The following is a 19,134-nucleotide window of genomic DNA, read 5'->3' on the forward strand; positions in this document are numbered from 1 at the left end:
TTCCTTCCTTCCTTCCTTCCTTCCTTCCTTCCTTCCTTCCTTCCTTCCTTCCTTCCTCTCTTCCCTTCCCTTCCCTTCCCTCCCCTCCTTCCTTTCCTTCCTTTCTTTCTTTTCTTTCCTTTCTTTTCTTTCTTTCTTTCCTTTTTTTCTTTCTTTCTTTCATTCATTCATTCATTCAAGATTTTATTTATCTGACAGAGAGAGACACAGCGAAAGAGGGAACACAAGCAGGGGGAGAGGGAGAAGCAGGCTTCCTGTGGAGGAGGGAGCCAGATGTGGGGCTCGATCACAGGACCCTGGGATCATGACCCGAGCCGAAGGCAGACACTTAATGACTGAACCACCCAGCCCCCCCTTAATGGTTTTCTTAAAAAGATTTTCTTTATTTTATTATAAGAATACAGGTATATCTTATATATACAAAATATGTGTTAATTGACTGTTCATGTTATTGGTGAGGCTTCCAGTCAACAGTGGGCTATTTAGTAATTAAGGTTTTCGGGAATCGAAAATTACACACAGATTTTTGACTGTGCAGGGGGTCGGTGCCCCTAAGCCCTGCATTCAAGGGTCACATGTATAATGTTTTTTGAAGATCCCTTCTATTTCCAAACACCATGATTCTGATAGTAGCAGAACACTGCACATACTATCAGATATGTATCAGTTATTATTTTTGTAGGTCTTGAAGAAAATAATGCTATTTGCCAATTTGTTCAGTTACTTATTTTAGACCATAGTTTGGCCAAAATAAATGCCTGCAATTACAGTTTCTTAAAAATGCAACGAACAGGAAAGTCTTATTGAACATCTTGCTCCTTCTAAACCATCACTTTTATATATTTTTAGCGTAAAAAAATATTCCCATGCTAATACTCCTCAACTCAAGTACTACTAAATACTTTTTTATAAGTGGGTAATGTGCAGTGTGGTAAAATGTGTCTTAATGCAGTCATGTAGATAAATACCATATATAGAAAATATATTAGTCCACACAAAATTTTCATCCCCTTGCCTTTTTTGGGATGTTAAAACAAAATCTTGTCCTGACTTAAAAAGTGGCAGTGGTTCCTTAACAAAGATAAGCTTTGAAGGATAGATAGAATTTTGAAAGGGGATATAAGAAATCAGCATTTATGAGATGCCTCTTACGTTTGAGTTATACTCCCATAACTATCCTATTTAATCTTTATTGGTAACTTGAAAGGTAGGTATGTTGTCTCATTCTACACCAAAGAGGCTAACTAACTTGGGCAAAGTGAAGCCATAAGTGGCAGAGCTCAGTCTGTCTCTGAGCTCTGCTGAGCTGATTCCTAGTGGCAGGGATACAAAGGACTTTGAGGGACAGGGTACAATTACCTGGAGAAAAAGCATTAAGTGTGATCTCTGAAGACAAGTGAATAGATTGGGAGTAGTGAAAGATAGTGTGAGAAAAGTAGTTTGGGGTGTGTGTGTGTGTGTGTGTGTGTGTGTGTATATATATAGTGGAAGTAAGTGAATACCAAGCTATAGGAGTTGGCATTTGGAGTATGTGGTGTAAGTTTTGAGCCAGGATGGTAACTAGATTTTAAAAGCAGTGTTTTATGGGGATTAGTCTGGAAGCAATGTGCAGGGAAAAAAAAAATCAAAGAAAGACTACAAAGAGTCAGTCCTTGTAGAATATTGTATATGGTGATGTGACTCTGAATTAGGGAAGAGCCATAGGGATATAAAACAAACTAAAATAGGAAGTAAAGGACCACAAAGGAAAGGAGAAGCAGTGATAACTTGGCAGTTATCTTATTTAGATGAATGAAGAGAATGATATATCACTGACAAACAGAAAGTGGAGCTTTCAAAGAACTGATGAATATGTGAAGGAAAGATAACTCTACAGTTTCTTAGCATAGAATTTAAGCTCAGCAGATATGCACATTGTTATTTTTGATGTTACCTCTGATTAGGAAAGAGAAAATTGTTAATAGTATCTTGACAGATGATTGCTTTCTCATTTAAATTTACAGTAGTCTGCATACATGGTAAAAGCTGAAATTGATCATTACTGATCTAATTATATCATTAACTTATTTCACCAATAATCTTCTGTCTAATTGTACAAGTCATTGAATGAACTCATCAGAATAAAAATTCACTTTAGTACCTATTAAAACTTTGTAATGGCTACTGGGTTATGTTGGAACATATTAAAATTATACAAGGTTACCTTATTGTAGACTATTAATAACAGAAAATAGACTCTTTTCCAGGCCCTTCATATTGTTTTATTATTATATGTATTTTTTACTATATACTTTTGAGGAAAAGATGATCTAAAAAATGTTTAATAAGCAACCATGGAGTGCTTGGTAGTGCATGGGGTGCTGACAAATTTAAAGAGGTTAAATCCTACCCAAGGCCAGTGCCTCTGAAGATTATTGAATCTCGGAGGAGAAGCTTTGAGTAAGAATTGATAAACCTTTTTAGAGTTAAGCATGATTTTATTGTATTTTAATTTCAATAAATGCTTATTTAGTACATACAGTGTGCAAGGTGCACTTAAGAAGTAAGAGGTTGAGGGTGATTTCTGCTTACCTAGCTCCGTCTTTTGGAAAAGATCAAGAAAAACTAAATTCTAAACTGTCAGAAAGGATTTGGGAGGAGCAGGAATTCATCCAAGGCCGATAGTAGTGAAGACATGAAGAACTGGGTAAAACCAAAAGGAGGGCTTGCCTGACGAGAAGAGAACACTATTAGAATGTTCAGCTTTCTCAACAAAGTACAAGTACATTCCAACAAACCATTAGTTTCCTAGTGTGAGTTCTGTGCGCCCGTTTGTTTCCCTTATTATATCAGAAATAATTGTGTAGATATCCTCGCCAAAAGACTTACTTTTGAATTTTTTGGTGTGTAAGTGGATAATGTGAATAGTATTTAATTGTTTTCTAATTATTTTGTGTGGGTTTTGTTTTGTATTTACTGACATTTATAAGTGCTTTGAAAATGTCAGTACTGCTGCTTTTTTATCTTATCACATTTTCATGTTCTGTTACAATGCTTATTAACAAACTAGTAATATCTACCAGACTTCTTATACTTTGGATGGTATTTTGATAACCTAATATTTGTTTTCCTTGTGCTCAGCCATTGAGCATCATTTTGATTTCTTTCACTATACCATGCCTAAGAATAATTTTCTCCTTCCTAAGCTGAAACTTACCTCCTCTTTATCCTTTGGGTATTTATTATGTACAATAGAGCCATTATTTTAGCTTTATTATACATAATAGAGTATTTCAGCAGTAGATATTACCAACTAGTAAATGATATCTCAGCTGAAAATTATTTAGGTTACAGGTTCTATGAAATAAATATCCATTGAGGAAAATGAACTTGCAGTTAAATTTACTTTACTTGATTGTAATGGCGTGAGAAGAAAGGGGGAGGATAAACAAATACTTTGGAACCACTAGAAGAATTCAAAGGTAGGCAAGGAGGTAGCTTGAAGAAAAGTAAGGAAGTGAGTTAGGTGGGTAGATTTGATAGGAGCTTATGGTGTTTCATGCAGGGTAACCTGGCTGGATCAGATACTTACCAGTCAGAAAGGTTTTAGTTTGTGACTGACCAGTGCTTGATAGATACAGATTTTAATTGTTAGACTTGTCTTACAAGAAATATATTAAGGTATAAGGGTGAGCTATTTTTATGTAATGAGATTAAAAGATGAAACCAACTTTGATGTGGGTACAGTGAGAATAAAATGGCTAACATTTAATTTCAGTAGCCAGAATTTGTGATTAGTAATTAAAACTTCTTTCATTTGAGGGGGATTGAAGCTGTATTTCTAAGTCTAATTAATTACTACAGTCAAGATTAACATAATAAAGGGTTCCACAGGAACAGTTAAAAGATACAGATTTTTAAGATGAAGACAAATTAGGGGTGCCTGGGTGGCTCAGTTGGTTAAGCGGCTGCCTTCGGCTCAGGTCATGATCCCAGGGTCCTAGGATCGAGCCCCGCATTGGGGCTCCCTGCTTGGCAGGGAGCCTGCTTCTCCCTCTCCCCTGCTTGTGCTCTCTCTCTCAAATAAATAAAATCTTAAAAAAAAAAATGAAGACAAATTAGAAGTAGTTGCTTATCACTGTGTGAGTTTTGACCTATTGCTTAAGTCATGTGATCTGTGAGACTGAAGCATACCACTTAATTTTTTTATTCCACTTAATTTTTTAGTTCAGTTTTTTATTGTAACAATAACAGAATTTACCATTGTAAACATTTTTTTTTAGTGTATAATTCAGTGGCATTAAGTATATTCACAGTGCTTTGAAACCATTACCACTATCCATTTCCAGAACTTTTTCATCATCTCAAAGTATGTACTCATTAAGGAATAACTTCCCCATTCTTCCCTTTCTTCCAGCTTCTGGTAACCTCTATTCTGCATTCAGCCTGTATGCATTTAACTACTCTAGGTTCCTCATATAAGTGGAATTACATATATTTGTCCTTTGTGTTATACTACTTGATTTTTTAAAAAATGAGTTGCAGTAATTATAGATGAACATAAGCTCTTAATACGTTTTCATAATTCTTTATGGATACTTTGTATTTAAGTCTAAGGAAGAATGAATGACCGTTATTGCTTAGTGCATCTTTGGGTGTTAGAGAGTCTTATATGAGTTATGTACTTTCATAGTCTTAATATTAGCTATGTTAATTTGTCTCAGTAATTTCCAGTGGCCATAAAACTTGAGAAAATTTGTAGCTTTTAAAAAATCACACATCTTTATTGCCTGATAGTTTATGAAATGATTTCTTAGAGGTTCCTGAAGTCATAAGTCTAAGTTTAAGTGTGCAGTTTTTTCCTTTGAAAATTCTGGTGGTCATAAATTCTAGAACTTATCATTTAGTTCAGTCTTGAGAGAACTAGAAATAATTACATAGAACAAAACTTTTTTTTTTTTAACAAAACAGATTCTTGACTATTCTTTATGTCAGTGTTTAAGAACAGAGACAAGAAGATGGATTTGAGTTCCTCAGAAGATATTAGAAAATGGAGACAATGACAAGTGGATAATGGTTTCAAAAAAATTAAAGAGAAGTCTTTGGGGGAAAATTTGGACTTTCAGATTGGAATGTCTCAGATTCTACAGAAATATTTAAGATATTCTAAATGATTGTGTCTAAAAATTCTTTCCTTTCATAGTATAAATCTTATAGCAGAGATCATTGGCAAAATTTTTGCTGTTTTGGTTTTAAAAGTTATTTCCAAAAGCCCAAGTCAAATGCTACTGAACTGTTTACTTATCACAGCATTTACTATGTATTTGCCTCAATGCTGCCATCTGGTGATTATTATGGAGATCTCAGCATGGTGCTTAAGGCACCCTAAAGGCAACAGATGACACAAGGTACAGTTTAAGTGCCTGCTACCACAAGTCTCCCCCCTACTTTGGAGAAATTGAATGGAAGTGGGTTGCTATGGCAGAAATCTTAATTTAGTTATTGAGTCCATGAAATTACTGTGTGAGATTGCTTTGTAAACAGTAGAGCATTTATATATTATTAAGATGCACACACATTTTATCAGGCTTCTGTGAACTCATTGTTCTAAGATAGTATTTTTCTATTCTACAAGGTAATTTAATTAAGGTATTGAATACTTATTGGATGCATACTATATCTTATGCACTATTCTTACAAGGTCCTAATACTGTTCACAGTACTAGGAATATAGTCCTGAACAAACAGATGGAAAGCAGAATCTTCATAGAGTTTATATTTAGTGGGGGACAAATAAGATATATATATATACACACACAGTATGTTAGTGAAAAGGGTTAAGGGGAAAAAATAAAGCAGGGAAGGGGGATATAAATTATTGTCATTGGTGAGTTGTTTTGAAATGTTTGATGCAGTGGTCAAGGGAAGCCTTACTGAGAAGGGGGCTTTTGATTAAAGATTGGAAGGGTCTAGGGAAGAGCATTGCAGAGAGAGGGAAAGCAAATGCAAAGGCCCTGTGATTGGAACGTCTGACTTTTAAAGAAGAAGCAAGCAAGGAAGCTAGAGTAGAATGTAAGAGGGAGAGAGCAACAGAAGATGGGTCAGAGAGGTAATTGTGTATTTATATGTAGGGGTGCAGATCACATGGGGCCTTGTAGTTCATTTGGCATTTAATCTAGGGTGAAAACCACTGGTCTGGATGGAGGGTTTGGGGCAGCTGAGTGACGTGCTCTGATTTACCTTTTAACAGTTTCACTCTGGCTGCTGTGTTTAATGGTGTGTAAAGTCATTTGCTACAAACTTTAAAAGTTTTATTAGCTGTAGGAACAGGTTCACTTTATATAGATAGGAAAACAGTAAGCTATAAGACTATGCTTGGACAGGTCCGGGAACAGTGATTGTATGGCATGTTGCATATCTCTACACAGGTTTTTAAAAACTGTATTCATAAGTTATCAGTTGTTATTATATCTTTGTGATACAGAAAAATTGAAACCAGCTTGTAGAGTTTCACTTGGAAAATGTTACGAATGTCTCTTCACTGTCCTAAAATCACCCCAGTACCTTTCAGGTTCAAACCTTACAGTGAACCCAATGTAGTTTTAGCTCTTTCTGACTTAACTTTCCTGCTCATTAGTATTTTGGGAATGAGAATGATCTGGAGTTGTAATTTTTTATGCACTAAACAATATTTAGGCATATTCTAAAACAAATCACAGAATTATTGGTTAGTGGTGCTGTTTGATCAAAGAAAAACTTGTAGATCTATATTGTAAGCTAGATGATTTATTTAAGTCACTTTTTTGGGCTTGTAATCTTATCTGCTAAAATGACTAATCCTCAAAGTATTACTATTCCTTCCCAAATTACACTTTAAAAAATACCCTGAAATTATCAAGATATAATCATTGCCAGTAGTAGTATTTCTCTGTGGATTCATTTTTGTTTTGTTAGCTGAAAATTTTATCATTTTTGTGCTTGGTTCTATGATGCCAAAGAGTAAATATCTTCAGTGTGAAATGTTTAGGTTAAGGAAATTATACCTGCAGTGCCCTGTGTTCCTAAAAACTTACTCTATGTAATTTGAGTCTGTTTGGACCAAAGTCTGTATTTGACTTAGCAAATATCTTTTCAGCCTGTCTGATTTTCACACTGTAACTATCAATACTGAATCACTAAATTGTACACCTGAAACTAATATTATACTGTATGTTAACTATCTGAAATTTAAATAAAAACTTAAAAAAAATATCAATACTGTTTAAACTTGGGTAAGGTTGTCATTACTGAGAACAGTCAGCAAATTGTATAGTAAGTAGGCAAGGTCTAAGACTGTGGTCATTTGATAAGTATTAGAGTAATTGAGTTAGACTCTGCGCAGCTGAGCTCTAAGGTAAGGAGGCAGCCAGTTTTTCTAAATTGCTACCCTCACCGACTTTAATGAACAGATTTAAATGACCTTAGTTATTTTGTTTTGGGATAGAAAAAATCTACTAATATGAAGCACTGATCATATGTAAAAATATTAACAGCAGTAATGTTACAGGGGATATACAGGAACATATAGGGACAGTTTTGCCAAGGATTTCTTAGGTATGATTTTAAATAACATTTTCTGCCATTGGGAACTTTATTTTAGTTCTAGGTGATAAAGACACATATTTGAAGACAGGTTGCTACATAGTTTTAATTTTTGAAGACTGCATTTCCTATGCTGGAGAATAACAGCAATTTGTTTTTCAGACTTTCTCTTCGTCCTGTATGTTTGCTCCCTTAAGTGTGATCTCTCTCTCTTTTTTTTTTTTTTAAGATTTATTTATTTAAGAGAGAGAGACACAGTGAGAGAGGGAACACACTCAAGAGGAGTGGGAGAGGGAGAAGCAGGCTTCCCGTGGAGCAGGGAGCCTGATGCAGGGCTCAGTCCCAGGACACTGGGATCATGACCTGAGCCAAAGGCAGATGCTTAATGATTGAGCCACCCAGGTGTCCCCCCCTCAAGTGTGATCTAATCTATCCCTGAAAGTAGCAGCGGATTAAGCAAGTACTTTGCTATTACTAATGTATGTTATTTATGGTAACTGAGTTTGAAGTATACTACTGTTCCTGCTCTGCCCTTTAGCTTTTTTTTTTTTCAAGATACTAGTTTGTTTGTTTTTTAAAGATTTTATTTATTTATTTGACAGAGCACAAGCAAGGGGAGCCAAGGGCAGAGGGAGAGGGAGAAGCAGGCTCCCACCCAGCAGGGAGCCTGATGCGGGGCTCATCCATGATCCTGGGATAATGACCTGAGTGGAGGGCAGATGCTTAACCGACTGAGCCACCCAGGCACCCCTGCTCTTTAGCTTCTTGTTATAATGTAGGCTTCTTCATCTCCACCACAGCTGCAGGTTACACGGGATTCTTTTTATTATGATGATGATGATGATGATGATGATGATGTTATGTTAATCACCATACATTACATCATTAGTTTTTGATGTAGTGTCCCATGATTCATTGTTTGCATATAACACCCTACACGGGATTCTTTATCTGAACACAGCTTGTTCCTTTTTTTTTTTTTTTAAAGATTTATTTATTGGGGGGAGGGGCAGAGGGAGGAGAGAGAGAATCTTAAGCGGACTCCCTGCTGAGTGTGGAGCCCAGTGTGGGGCTCTGTCCCATGACCCTGAGATCATGACCAGATGCTTAACTGACTGAGCCATCAAGGCACCCCCCAACTTGTTCCTTTTTTAACCAGAATGCTGAAGTAATATAATGTACTTATTTGTGAAAGTGGTACCACTAGTTTAGCACTAGTAGGTCATTACATTGAATTATGTCCATATCCTACTAGTAGAGCTACTTTTCCATTTTCATACCCTATTTTAAAAAGAGGGTGGGCTGGGGAGAGACCCAAGAAGAAGAATTAACACATTCCTTGGTCTTCACTGCCTCTAAGATGATTTTTGTTCCTTTACTAACAAATTCTTCTGACATCAAGTTCTTCCCATCTACTAATACCATGATCTCTACTTTTTTTTTAAAGTACGTGCTTTGGGGGTAGGTATCTGTCATTTACCAATGTTTTCTCTAAAACTTCGGAAGAGTTTTTGTAAAACTTTCCTATTTTGGGGCTCAATCATCATTTTTACTGACTTGAACACATTTATATGATTCTTCTAAAATAATGCTTTCCCAGCTTCTTGACTTCCTACTTTTATTATCTTTAATTTTACTTTTTTCTATAGTCAGCTAGAGTGTAAACTCTATGAAAATTGGGGTTTTAGCTGCCTTTTCACCACTCTTCCCTCAAATGTCTAGAATAGTGCCTACTAAATATTAAAGAATTCATGCACAGTTGCGATTCGAAGTTTCCTTTATTAGCTAGGACTTTATACTTAGGAAATCACAAATTCTAAACTTTCCCTGTAGACCCCAGTCTTCAGTCCTTTTACTTCCTACTGGACCTTTATTTTCAGTTCATTAGGATTCCGTTGGTACCTTAACTTCAAATACTTTTTGTAAGCCCCCTTCTGCTTATGATGTTCAGCCTCAACTTTGTGGCCAACCATTTTAGTTGACCCTTCTTGAACAACGCAGCACTCTGACCTCTGTGTAGTAGGCTCCGCAGAACTTCACTAAATAGCCTACCGTTGTTGACCTGAAACCTTACTAATAACATAAGCAGTCAATTAATACATATTTTATGTTATATGTATTATATGCTGTATTCTTATAATAAAGTAAACTAGAGAAACAAATCTTATAAGAAAATCATAGGGAAGATAAAATACACTTGCAGTAGTATACTGTAAGAAAAATCTGCTTATAAGTGGACCTGGGTAGTTCAAACCTGTGTTGTTCAAAGGTCACCTATGTTTGTATTTGCATTGTAGTAGACTTTACACTTTGGCTTGTCTCCTTAATCTACAGCTCTCTGATTTTGTCAGTCCAAGGCTTCGACGTGTTAAGGAAAGTTGTATAATCATTTTGGTTGGAAATACTACAAATTGAACTTTCCAATCTTAGCTGTGTGGTTAGGGCTGATTGACAGTTTTATTTTCCATCACTAATTGATTCTCTTTCATCTTCCACACAGAGACTTCCAAACTTTTTTTGCTCTCTGTAAATGCCCAAACCCATACCTATCTAATTCTGTTTAAGCAAGTGAGATTGTCTTCTATTTTAGTGAAGAGATGGAGGCCTTTTTGCAGGGACTCCCATCGCCTTTTCTCTCTTCTATTTTGAATTTATTCTCTGTTAATACATATTTTTCTGATTCTTTCTTGCCTGAAAAATGTTTGTCCACCTTCCATTTTGATAGGAGGGTTGTTTTCATTATCTTTGTTCTTGGACCCAGCCAATCTCACCTGTCAGTTTTCTCAGTCAGCTTTCACTGTCTCCTGCTGTATCTGTCCAATTCCTGCCCCACTTCTGGCAGGCGATTTTTAATTTCCTATTTTCCAGAAATAATGAGGCTGTCAGAAATGAGCACCCTCAACATTTCCCTTTTCCCACCATCTCACCTATAAACAATATGCAAGTACATCATCCTATACTATAAAGTCCCTTTATCCTTGCTTTAAAATTCATCCTTTTTTCCCAAACCAGTGTTATCCAGTAGAACTTTCTGTAATGATGGAATTGTTCTATATTTGTGCTGTCCAATATCATAATCACTGGCCACATGTGAATGTTGAGTACTTGAAATGTAGCTAGTGCGACTGAGGAATCACATTTATTTCAGACTTAAAGAGCCACATGTTTTAGTGTTCACCATATTGAACAGTGCAGCTTTAAGCCTTATTATATATTATGTTCCTGTTATTTCTTGTTTATTGAATCTCTTTGACCATGTGTGTCTTCTCTTCCATATTTAATTAGGTTTAGTCTTTCTCAAATACCTAGAACACATCAAAATCCGTTGCCATTTTTTAAAGCTATCTCCTGTCTGCTCTCTGTCCCTTTATGGCAGTTTGTTGGTTCCTGTGAATTTAGTTCTTATCCTGTCACTGAAAAAGACTATTAGTGACATTTCCAACTATTTCTTAGTTGTACAATCCAGTAGATATTTTATTTTCCCAACATTGATCGTTGGTTGCTCTCTGCTTCTTTTTTTTTTTTTTAATAAAGATTTTATTTATTCATGAGAGAGAGAGGCAGAGGGAGAAGCAGGCTCCCAAGGAGCAGGGAGCCCGATGCGGGACTCGATCCCAGGACGCTGGGATCATGACCTGAGCCGAAGGCAGACGCTTAACCATCTGAGCCACCCAGGCGCCCGCTCTCTGCTTCTTGTAATTCTTGTGCCATCACTTCCTCTTGGTTCTGTTTTCCCTCAGACTGGTCCTTTCTTGTTTCTCCCCACCCACCCACCCATGCTTCTAAATGTTGATATTCTTCTGTCTTAGACTTTATCTCACTTCTCCACTCTCTTCCCCTTGTTCTCTGTCCTTTACTACAACTTCACTCCTTCTTCTCACTGGGTGCTGTCAGTTAGCATGTTGCTGTCTTTTAAATCTCTCTAGCCTATTCTTCTAAGTTCCAAACTCCAATGTCCAAATCACCGTTGGTATTTCTTTCAGAATATTCCAAAGGTAACATTGTCCTACTCTATAGATGTTCATTAGTTTAAGTTTGATAACTCTCTAATTAAAATAAACATACAGAAAAGTACACAGATTGTAAATATGTACCTTAAATATTATTAACTTCCATGAAACCACCATCCAGGTCAAGAAAAAGAACATTACCAGCACCTCAGAAGTCCCTTTCCAATTCACTACCTCTTCTTTTCTCTCTAAAGGTTAACTGCTGTCTTGACTTACAACAATGTAGAACTCTTTTTGAACTTTATATAAATAAAATGATGCAGTATTATTCTTCCATGTCTATTCTCTCATTCAGTATTGTTTGTGATAGTAATACAAGTTGTTGACTGTAATTTGTTTATTTTCATTACTGTTTAATACTCTCCTGTATGGATATAGCACAATTTATCTGTGCACCCATTGCTGGTTATTTGGGTAATTTTTGTTTCAGTAAATTTTATGAATACTGTTCTGATCATGTTTGTGTATGTTTTATTGTACGTGTGTGTGTACTTCATTTGGTGGATATATAGCAAGGAGTGGAAGTGCTGGGTCACTTGATATGCCTGTGTTTAAATTTAGTAGATAATGTCAAATAGTTTTCAGAGTAGTTTTGTCAATTTATAGTCTTGTCAGCAGTGTAAGAGTTCTGTTGTCCTACTTTCTTATCAATACTATTGCCAGTCTTTCGAATTCTACCCATTCTTGGAGATCTTCCTTGATGGCTAATGAGGTTGAGTATCTTATGTTCATTGGCCATTTATATACTATTCACATATTTGCTGTTTTGAAGTGCCTGTTGAAGTTTTTTGCCTAGCTTTCTTTTTTTTTTTTTTTTTTTAGATTTTATTTATTTATTTGAGAGAGAGAATGAGACAGAGAGAGAGCATGAGATGGGGGAGGATCAGAGGGAGAAGCAGACTCCCCGCTGAGCAGGGAGCCGGATGCGGAACTCGATCCCGGGACTCCAGGATCATGACCTGAGCCGAAGGCAGTTGCTTAACCAACTGAGCCACCCAGGCGCCCCTGCCTAGCTTTCTATTGAACTGTCTGTCTTCTCCATACTGACATGTGAGAGTTCTTTGTATATTCTGGATTTAAGCCATTTATTTGTTAGTTAAATATGCTATTAATAGCTTCCATTCAGTGACTTGACTGTTCACTGAGAGCTTACTTACTTGCAGTTTCTACTTCACGGTGAAGTCTTTCCTGACTTTACTCGCCCGTTCTTTTTCATATTCCTTTTTTTTTCCCCAAATTTTTATTTAAATTCTAGTTAGTAAAAGGCGAGGGTGTGGCCATCTTTACCAGAGTCAGAATTATTAAGACAACTTCCAGCTGTTCGTCTCTCATTTAATCTCTTCGCTAAGGAATACTATTGATTTGCTTGTGTTGGACATTACTAATGTACCATCCAACTGTCTCACTAATCAGTTTCCTTCCCAAGCTGTTTCCTCTAACAGCCACTTTAATATTGGTATTTTGACTTTAGGTTTCTTCTTTCTCCCTGTTCTCCATGGGAGAACTCATCAACTTTGAAGGTCTTAATGCCATTTTGTAGGTATATGATTTCTAGAGTTTTATTTCCAGACTAACCTTTCTCTTGAACTTCAGATCCCTGTATCATAAAGTCCATGGGCATTGCTACATGGATGCTCCATAGGCATATTATGCTCAATAAGTCCCAAACTAAGCTCATCCCCCTCCTCCTAAAACTGATTCTGTATTTTGTTTGAACGCCCCCATCAGGTGGTCTCCCTGAAGAACTTAAGAATTTAAGAACTCCAGAAGAACTTAAGTCTGGGAAACCTTCCCCTGACAGCCCTTTCTCCTACTTGATTCCCTTCCTCCGTTGTTTCTCATTGTAACACTTCTGTCATAGTACTGACAGACATTTAATCTGTTCTCTCCAGTAGACTCAAAGAATCTTGAGGGCTTTATATCTCTGTCCCATATAAATGGTTGAGATTTGACTGAGAGTGCCTCCAGCTAAACACATCTAACATCAAACTCAGCATCTTTTTCTCCTGATTTTCTTCTTGAAAATGACCTAACCATTCACACCATCTTTTCATTAAGTCAGTCATACTTAACTCGTTTCGTTTTCTGTTAACTTCCATAACTAGTTGATTTCTAAGTCCATAGCTATTGTTTTCTGTTCCTTTTTTTTTTTGGTTCAGGTTCTTATCTTGTCTTCACCAGACTATTGTAGTCATTGTTTAAATGTTCTCCTTACCTTTAGGTTTTTCCCCCATTTGTCTTTGATATTGCTACTGGATTTTTTTTTCCCCCTCAAATATAGGTGATTATCTCTTGATTCAGTAGCCTTCTATTGTTCTTCTCTTCCTGCGGGATGAAGTGCAACTTCTCTATAAGACATTCAGTGACAATCTTCACAAACTGACGTACCCGCACCCCCACACTTATCACAGAAACTGGACCCTTTGAGTACTGGCTTTAGCAATCTGCACACCTAAGTTCATCTTGTTTATACCACTTGTACTGCCTTTCTCTCCATCCTGTGGGCTAGAGGGGCAGGGGCGGTGCTGTAGAGGAACATAGAACCCTAGGTTTAAACCCAGTTTTAACAATTACTATCTATTGTCCTTGGACAAACTTGTTAAGATCCCATAGCATAGTACTAGTACTTAATACATGTTACCTTCTTCTTTCAACCCTTCTCCTCCAAACTGCAACTGAAATTTCTTTCTCATTTGTACAGAGCACTTACTGTTTGTCTCTTCTAGCACTTAACGTCTGCCACCTTATGTGGTGCTTATTTCTGTACATTTGTTACTTGTCCCACATGACATAACTTTTTAAGGACTGAGACTGTGATTTCTTACACTTAGTTCAGTTGAATTTCTTCAATCTTCGGTGAAGGATTTGCTTTGTTTAATCCATACTGTGTCATTTAGTTTTTAAGTGACCAATTGAGATACGATTTTTTGGACCAAAGTTGTCACTACAAGGACTGGTTGTAAAGGTCCAGCCAAAGCAGGCTTTGTAAAAATTCCCTTACTTAGTCGGAGATTTAGGAGAGTGATACAGTTGTCTTAAAGTTACATATAACTTTCATAGGAATTTAAAACTGTAATTTTAATGTCTTTGTATTAATACTAAAAAAAACTACTCGTACCTGAGTGAATTGTTTTTTCTTTATAGCCCGTTGCTGAACCAATCCCCATCTGTAGTTTCTGTCTTGGTACAAAAGAACAAAACCGAGAAAAGAAGCCAGAGGAACTCATCTCCTGTGCCGACTGTGGTAACAGTGGTATGTAATCCCCTGGATTCCTTCTGACATGTGCTGTCAGCCAAGAGGGAGGTGCATTTAACTGAGATGGTATCCTTGATCCTTATAAAACTAATACTTTAATTTGATTCTGGTTTAAGGTAACTGGGACGAGCTTCTAGACAAGGGAAGGATTTAAATGTATAGTTGAAATGTTTTATTCAGTTAATTTAAAATCAGGTCTTAGTTTTTTTTTTTGTTGTTGTTGTTGTTTTTTTTTTAAATCTTTCCATAGACTTATTTTTTCCTGTTGATCTTTATATTTGACTATCAAACATCTGTTCAAATCACAGCAATCAGTTTGAAATTATTGCTAGTTTCTTTAATAATCACTACTTATCTTTCTTGATTTATGCCTCAGGCTTTATGAATAGAACCAGGATGATAACAGATCTGTGTTTCTTGATAGAAACTTACATATTCACGCTGGGAAATGGAATGTTGACACTGCAATTTAGTGAGCTGTGTGAAATCCTGGGCTCTAAAAATGATTTTGCAAAGACTCTCCTAGTTTGTCAATTCCAGAGATATTCTTGGTCTACATTTTCAGATCTTACAAGTTTTTGTAGGAAGGCCGTATTAGTAAACCAACATTATATATTATCTTTGATCATTGGCTTAATTTTCAGTGTTTTATATCTGTAACAATCATTATTTAGTTGAGAAACCAGAAACCACTAAGATACTTCAAGAGGAAAGAAATTTAATACCAGGACCAGATGTTTATGAATTATTAGAAGGGCTAAAGAGGAAAGCTCTAAGCTGGGCTTTAAGGACTGATTCTGGAATATCACAGAACTGATCCACCAGAGGAGTCACTTATATCTGCCTCCATTTGGAAGAGGTGGAAGCAGGAGGCTGCTACAGGACTGTAGCTGAATTTGAATTATTGAAAGACTGAATTTGGCCATTACCACAATTGCCTCTGGATAGCCATGAAGGTGAAGAGTGGATGCGTACTGGCATTTTCATGACTTTATCATTAGAAAACAGTCAGTACCAGGAGAAAAGTGGTCTTTGTTTCATTTCTCCCTTTCAAAAAATCACTCAAACACATCCAGTTGGTAGAATTTAATTCATATCTAGAGCCTAGCTGCAAAGGAGTCTAGGAAGTATAGCTTTCAGCTTTTTGGATTTTATTTACAGAAGGCTTTTGAAGGCGGTGGCAAAAGATCTCGAGTAGTAGGTGATCATATCTAGCATAGTATCACAAACCAAAATGAAGTCTGGATGGATTTTACAGTAAAATATAAACCATAAAATCATAAAATATTAGACAAAAATATAGTGACATATCCTACATTGCAGTGATTTCCAAACTATTTTCATAGTAGAATCCTTAAAAAATCATATAGGACCCTAAGTATTATAAAACAGATAAAAATAGATCTGCTCAGGTGAGATGGGAATAAAATGGGGGGCGGGGAGTTGTGTGGTAGCCCTGCCTTGTAAGACCCATTATATTTGAGATGGTCTCTGAGTTCTTTGCAATTTGAAAACAATAGAGGGAACTTTTAAAGAACTATTAGAATAAATAACTATTGGTTATCTGTTACTGTGGAAATAAACTACTCCAAAATGTAGCAGCTAAAAGCAGTATTTTTTAATTCATGTTCCTGTTAGTCAGGAATTTGGGAGTGGCTTACCTGAGTGATTTTGACTTGGGATCTTTCATGAGGTTGCAGTCAAGATTTTAACTGGTACTCAGTTACCTGAAGGCTTCCATTGACTGACTTACGTGGCTGGCACGTTAATGCTGCCTCTTGCCAGGGAGCCTCAGCTCTTTGCCATGTGGACTTCTTCAGAGGGCTGCAAGCATGCCCACAGCATGGAAGCTGGATTCCCCCAAGCAGGTATCTGAGAGAGAGAACAAGGTGCAATATCTTTTATTACCTAGCCTTAGCTTGTCATTTCAGCACACAGATCAGCCCTGTTTAGTGTGGGAGGAACTACACAGGTGTCAATTGGTATTTTTGCCAAAAGGCAAGAATGTTTGGAAGGCAGCTTGGACCCTGGCTATTACAGTAACAAAGGAAAAAACTATGGATATAGTCAAATATATGACAGTTGATACTTTCCAAACTTTCGAAAATACCCAAAATTAAAAAGTTGATACTTTCCAAACTTTCTAAAATACCCAAAATTAAAAAGAAAATTTTTAAAGAATTGTTTGGGGAAAATAATTGCATTAAATATGGTAAAGGGCCAAAAGCTATAAAGTGTGAAGAGCATGTTTACATTTCTAGCATGAAGTCCAAAGGTCAGAGCCTATGAACAGGTAGTTTCTAAGAGAGAAAGTTAATTGTTGAACATACTAAGAAAACATTTTACCCAAGTAATAATAAGCATGCGTACCAGTGCAGCAGTGAAGTGTCATTTTATATCTTTTATAATAATAAAATTTGAACAATAAGAGAACCCAAACCTAGAGCTGATGAAATCGTGGTAAAACATTTGCACTTTGCTGGTAGCACTAGATATTATATCGGAGGATTTGGAAACATGATTTGGCAGTGCATATCTACTCAAGCTACAGAAATGTTTCTTTCATTTCACTTACCAACCCCACTTTCAGGAATTAATCTAAAAGAAGGAAAGAATCTGTAAACATAAAATAATTCATTGTAGTGTTCTATTATGGGTAATAGTTTAAATAGTTAACAATAGGGAAATGGCGAGGTAGGTTATAGGGTATCAACTCAGTGGAATTATTCAGTTTAAGGAATATAAATATAACGTTTACTTGACTAAAAGGATGAAGAAAAGCAAAATAAAAGTGTACATACCCTATAATTAAAACTGTGCAAGGGCTTTTAGCAAATCTAAAAAGGAAAAGTAGAACAGGGAATGGCTAATCTAGGAAGAAGAGATTATGAATGAGATTTTTACACTTTATCATTTTCCTTTGATGTCAGTGATGTTTTGATAGTAAACTTCATAGCATCTCATAAAAGAGAAATTTATTTAGGAATAGAAAGGAGAGGAGAGAAAATAATATAACTAGCCCTTTCTCTCACCAAAGAAAAATAAAAATGTAACCAACTTTTAGAGGAAAGGGACAGATCTTTTCAGAGTGAGGGCAGACTTACTTCTTAAAATTTGATAATCAAATGGATACTAACTCTTGGAAGAGGAGACTTTTTTTCCCTGTTACTGTTAATTCTGATCACAATAGAAATATTGCTTAGATTTTAGTTTTTAGCTAAAATAACTCACTTTAAATGATGGGATTTAATAAAAATGTATTTTTGGTTATAAAAGTAGTATGTTACTGTTTTAAAAATTGAGAGCACAGAAGTGTGAAGTGAAAGGTAAAATCCTTCTCCTTCAAAATAGTTATAGCTTCATATCCTAGGACATTACAGTTGCAAACAGTTTTTGTGTATCCTTCCAGAAATGGCCTGGGCATGCTGTGTGTTGGTATACATATAAGCATGTGTACTCACATAATGCTTTAATGCAGGCTTAATAAAATTTAGGAGTTTGTCAGGTTTTTTATAATCACATTGTGGGGGGAGGTGGTGTACTAAGTACTGTTTAGCATCAATAAAACTGAATAGGAATGCCAAGTCCTGATGAGACATGTCTGGCAAGCTTCCAAGAGCATCTTTTTTTTGATACCTTTTTGATTTAAGGTAATTGCCTTTTTCTACATTATTCCTTTAATACAATTACAAAATGATCCTTGATTGTTTCATTTGAGAATTTTCTCCTCTTACTAGGTCATCCATCCTGTTTAAAGTTTTCCCCTGAACTAACGGTTAGAGTGAAGGCCTTACGGTGGCAGTGCATTGAGTGTAAAACATGCAGCTCCTGTCGAGATCAAGGCAAAAATGCAGTGAGTATCTTTGCCTTACAACGTGAATATTTCACTTAGAAGTAGAATGTACAACTGGTAATTTCCTTTAAGTATTGTTGGCTAGTTTTTAGTCACTTGATCCAGCAGAATTTGAAACAGGAGTCTCTTTAAATTACACATCATTAGTTTAGAATACTTACTCCTTGAGACTTCAATTCTTTCTAGGTAAAGCACCTTAATTATATGTTTGCAGAGAGACTAAGCTACTTTAAAGAACCCCCCCCCTTTTTTTTTAAGATTTTATTTACTTATTTGACAGAGAGGGAACACAAGCAGGGGAAGTGGGAGAGGGAGAAGCCGGCTTCCTGCTGAGCAGGGAGCCCAATGTGATGTCGGGCTCGATCCCAGGACTCTGGGATTTTGACCTGAGCTGAAGGCAGACGCTTAACGACTGAGCTACCCAGCCTCCCCTAAAGAAATACTCCTGAAATTTG

The 19,134-nt window shown here is 36.3% G+C and overlaps 1 protein-coding gene across 6 annotated transcripts in view; it reads left to right on the plus strand.

Moving 5' to 3' along the window:
- KAT6A (lysine acetyltransferase 6A) overlaps positions 1-19,134 on the plus strand; it is a 107,860-nt gene that overhangs the window by 44,425 nt on the left and 44,301 nt on the right. For all 6 annotated transcript variants that reach the window (XM_035003953.1, XM_035003956.1, XM_035003955.1 and 3 more), the window contains 2 exons: positions 14,715-14,823; positions 18,564-18,679. In XM_035003953.1, coding sequence (XP_034859844.1) covers positions 14,715-14,823; positions 18,564-18,679 — 225 coding nt within the window. The remainder of the gene's footprint in view (positions 1-14,714; positions 14,824-18,563; positions 18,680-19,134) is intronic.

Source organism: Mirounga leonina, unplaced genomic scaffold (assembly GCF_011800145.1).
Source record: "Mirounga leonina isolate KUSES-001 unplaced genomic scaffold, KU_Mleo_1.0 Mir_128, whole genome shotgun sequence".
Classification (NCBI taxonomy): Eukaryota; Metazoa; Chordata; class Mammalia; order Carnivora; family Phocidae; genus Mirounga; species Mirounga leonina.